Here is a 4,353-nt window from a genome sequence, read left to right on the forward strand (position 1 = left end):
CATGGTCTGGTAAAAGGACTAACAAATCTGTCCTAGAGGAAGTGCAGCTGGAATGCTCCTTGGGAGCGAGAATGGCCAGACTTCGTCTCACCACCTTTGGTCATGTTGTCAGAAGGAGCCATTCTCTGGAGAAGGATATCATGCTTGGTAAAGTGGAAGGTCAATGAAGAAGGGGAAGGCCCTCAATGAAATTGATAGACACAGTGGCTGCAGCGATGGGCTCAGGTATAGCAAGGATCGTGAGGCTGGCACAAGACTGGGCAGTGTTTTATTCTGCTGTGCATAGAGTTGCTGTGAGTCAGAGATGACCTGACGGCACCTAACAACAACAATACACTCACCACCTGTCTCCTTTCCCATTGTCTCTGCCTCCCATATGGCCCTGCTGTCTTTGGCAAGCAGAGCCTATTCTTAGGTCCCTACAGTCCCAGTGAGAATGCTGTCACTTTAAATAACCAAAATGGCTGCCTCTTGTAAACATTCAAAATGGATGCACCCTTGGTCACTTTAAATCTCCAAAATGGCCACCGCTTGTAAACAAATCAAAATGGCTGTGCCCTCTGGTCCACAGCTCAGGTTGTCTCTCTCTTTGCTATTTCCCTTCCTAGTCATTGGCCACCAGTGCAGTCGTCCCTGCAGCCCTTGGCAACTAGGGCTGATCTTTAGGTCAATTCTAAGGTCCCAACACCATTTGGAAATATTCAGGCTGTTGGTGCCATCAGAGCAGCTGACAGTCTTAAACTCTGTCCATGTCTGTACTCACTGTTTTCGTTCAGGTTTTTCCACTAGTTGGTGCCTAACGCACTTCTGTATACTTCTTTTCAAAGCTCAGGGCTCCAGGAATATCTTCTGTATCTCTGTCAATTGGTTTCTCTTTTCCTTATTGAAGAGGGTCTGTGTGGCTTGTCTGCCTATTTTGCTACCTTACTGGAAGTTACATCATTTGAAAAAAAAGAAAAAGTAGATAAGGAGAAGAAAAGACAGGTGTTAATAGGGCTCAGCTCTATGCAGTGTGAGTAGCCATGCTAAACCTGTTCTACTCAAGTCAAATAGTGTTAGGTTTGTTTTTTTTTCCAGAGAGTAAAGTTCTGGATAGCAACTCTAAATAGAATGTAGCCCTCCTGAAGGGAAGGACTCTGTTCTTTTTGTCATACATGTCCAGCACATAGCACAGTACCTACATTGCCTCTTCTACCCCTGATTTTGCTTCTGGTACTCTGAACACTATACTTAACCTTGTTCCCTTCCTCACTAACTTGAATAGCAGCAGGAGCTGCTTTGTTTTATAAATGAGAGAGAAGCTGTATGGGAAAGAGCTGGTTGGTCAGAGGATGAAAAAGCGACAAGGCCACTCTGTCCCTGGATGTCCAGTTCTTTTGAAGTAGATACCAGTAGTGCTGGCACCATGGGATTCAGAGAAGATTCAGACATCACTCTTGCTCTTGGGCGCACTTAAAAGCCCCTCAGTGCTGTATAACTTCTGTTATTCCCACAGGGGACTCCATACTTTCCGGTCCATGGATCCAGTGGAGCTGCTTTGAGGTTTCTCTTCTTGTGTTTAAAATGCTTATAAAGTGCTTGGTTGAAACAGACAAACCTTATTTGTTTTCTTTCCCTTCCTCACCCTTCATCCCACATCTGCAGCTTCATAGCACAGCCACACAGCTGGCAGCCGATCTACTGAAGCACCATGCTAATCATGTGACTTTAAAGGCATTAAAACTTACTGGAGTAGAAGGGAATTTAGAAGCTTTGGCTGAATATGCTTGTAAACTCTCTGAACAGAAAGAACAGCTCATTGAGGTGAGTCATGGGTTTGCTTGAAAAAAAAAAAATTATGGTTTCATGACAGCTATACTATCATAAGGGGCTATGAACCTGAATACAGTGTTTGGTTTTTATATGAGCATTTTGTTGGAACCTTAAAGGCATAAGCTGTGTCTGTTCCATTCTTACAGCATTTGGCCTCTAAAACAAAACAGAACAGAAAACTTCAGGACCCACAAATGCACTTCTTAATCTTCGTTTTCTTATCCTCTCAGAGATTAGACCTTGGAGCAAAGCAGTGGGGTACATTGTATGACCTAGTTTCTCTCTGAATCCATCAGTCTCAGCAGGAAGTAGAAGGTACACTCAAATTAGGATGGCTTAAGGAGAGTTCAGTGGAGGAGCTTTTTGCAAACGAGTTGGCAGGGTATGGGAGCCTCAGTGAGAGTGCAGGATTTGGGGTCATGATGGTGGGGCTAATAGCACCCCATGCCCAAATTAGTGGGATAGGGGAGTGGTTTCTGAAACCCGAGAGGGAAAAGATCTTCCCGAGAGGACCTCTTTAATAGGAGTGACTTTTGAACTAGGCACATGGACAGCCCATGGTGACCCTGCAGATCAGAAGCACCATGGCAGTACTTGCCTCATGCCTGCTGTTTCATTTCTGGGGCCGCCCATCAGCCAAATGCAGGCCAGCCTTCCAGGGCCAAAAGCAGGTGTGAGAAGGGAGAGTGGCTCTGGAGGCACAAAGGGAAGACATCCAGCACAACACTCCACTAACTGCAAGTCTCTCTTTTCTGCCCACATCTTTATTATGTGTTAATGGTGCTTCACCAATGCAGGCCTGCTACTTTTGTTATAATTCCAATATAGCTTATTAATATTCTAAGCCATTTGCCTATTGAAAATGTTAAAAATCTGCTAGTAAAACAAACAACCCTTGTATACTTTGTATGTACGAGGTATGTCCTGGTCAACATGTATATAAACGCACAGATACGAACCATTTAGCTATCTTCATATATGTCTAATATTTCAAAGGCTAATGGCTAGAAGGGACCTCGTAGACCAACTGTAGTAGCTTTAGTTCTTTACAGAGCAGCCTGAAAACTGCTAGGGCGCATTCTTAAAATGACATCAGGTAAATCTGTATTTAATAGATTTGATGTCGTTATGTTTGTAAACCAAATATTATGACTGTAGGGTAACTCTGACATAGTTGAACTGTGACGCCTTGGGCAAGTCACTTCTCTTAGTCAAATTTCTTCAAATATAAAATGTATGAGCACTAGATCTTTTCAAAGATTTTTCTGGTTCTAAGGAGCTCTGGTAGCATAGTGGCTACAGCACTTGACTGCTAACCAGAAGGCTGGCGGTTCAAACCCACCAGCCACTCCTCGGAAGGAATGTTGGGCAATCCTACTTCCGTAGTGATACTGCCTCGGAAACCCAAGGAGGGGTCGCTTTGAGTCGGGGCCGACTTGACGGCATATAACAACAACAACAACAACAACAACAACAACAACATTTTATGACTACTTCCCCATGATTAAGTAGTTCTGGTGGTGTAGTGGTTAAGACATTTGGCTGCTAACCAAAAGGTCATTGGTTTGAACCAACCAGCCACTCAGTGGAAGAAAGATGAGTCAGTCTGCTGCTGTCAAGATTTATAGCCTTGAGAGCCCACTGGGGTTTGCTATGAGTGAGATTTGACTCGATGGCATGAGTTTGGTTTTTTTTTGTTTGTTTGTTTTCCTCACGATTGGGAAATAGAAACAGTATGTTATATCCTGTTTGTTCCTAGAGAATCTGCTGGCAGCAATTATAGTTTTATAATAATAATGTATAAATTTACAGGGTTTTATAAATCATATCTGTAATTTAAAAATTTCTTTATTAATAATAAAATGATGCTATGTGTTGGGAAAAATCGGTGTGAATTTGACCTATCCCGATGTTTCCTCTTAGACCTGCCGATTGTTGCGACATGTATCTGGGACAGAACCTCTTGAAATAACCTGTGTACATGCAGAGGAGACATTTCAGGTGACTGGCCAGCAGGTATGATCAACAGCAGATTGTGCCTTCTACATTACGTCTTGTCTGAGCCATAACAAATTGTGTGGAAGAGAAGGGTGTATATGGTTCTGTTCAACTAGAGGCCAAATCTGCTGAGAGAAACAAATATGATGGCCTTTTCATTGGTTGTTTGCCAGAGCACAGCTACATTCCGTTGGATCATCAGGTCATCTGCCAAACTGGAAATTAATTGCTGTAATTTCTATCTATTTTATTTTATTTTTTGTTCTTTTTTTTCCCTTTTTTTTTTTTTTTTTTTATTGTGATTTGGGTAAAGATTTACAGATTTAAATTCAATTTCCATACAGCAGTTTATATATACTTTGTCTAATGATATTGACCACAGTTTACCACAATGCAACAGCTCCCTTCCCAAATCCTCCCCATAGTTACCTCTTCCCAATGTCTATCCCTCCATGGACTCCTGCCCCCTGAGCTGTCTCCCTGTGCATAGGCAGCCCTTCTTTCTCAATGATTGTTCTCTCCAAAGAGTGTATCTACCTCAGG

The 4,353-nt window shown here is 42.7% G+C and overlaps 1 protein-coding gene across 1 annotated transcript in view; it reads left to right on the forward strand.

Annotated features, from left to right (window-relative positions):
- Nucleotides 1–4,353, forward strand: part of CTNNAL1 (catenin alpha like 1) — a 60,847-nt gene that overhangs the window by 32,678 nt on the left and 23,816 nt on the right. The window contains exons 9-10 of the mRNA XM_007951945.2: nt 1,645–1,803; nt 3,736–3,828. Coding sequence (XP_007950136.2) covers nt 1,645–1,803; nt 3,736–3,828 — 252 coding nt within the window. The remainder of the gene's footprint in view (nt 1–1,644; nt 1,804–3,735; nt 3,829–4,353) is intronic.

Source organism: Orycteropus afer, unplaced genomic scaffold (assembly GCF_000298275.1).
Source record: "Orycteropus afer afer isolate SDZICR_OR568_19922 unplaced genomic scaffold, OryAfe1.0 scaffold00320, whole genome shotgun sequence".
NCBI classification, from domain to species: domain Eukaryota; kingdom Metazoa; phylum Chordata; class Mammalia; order Tubulidentata; family Orycteropodidae; genus Orycteropus; species Orycteropus afer.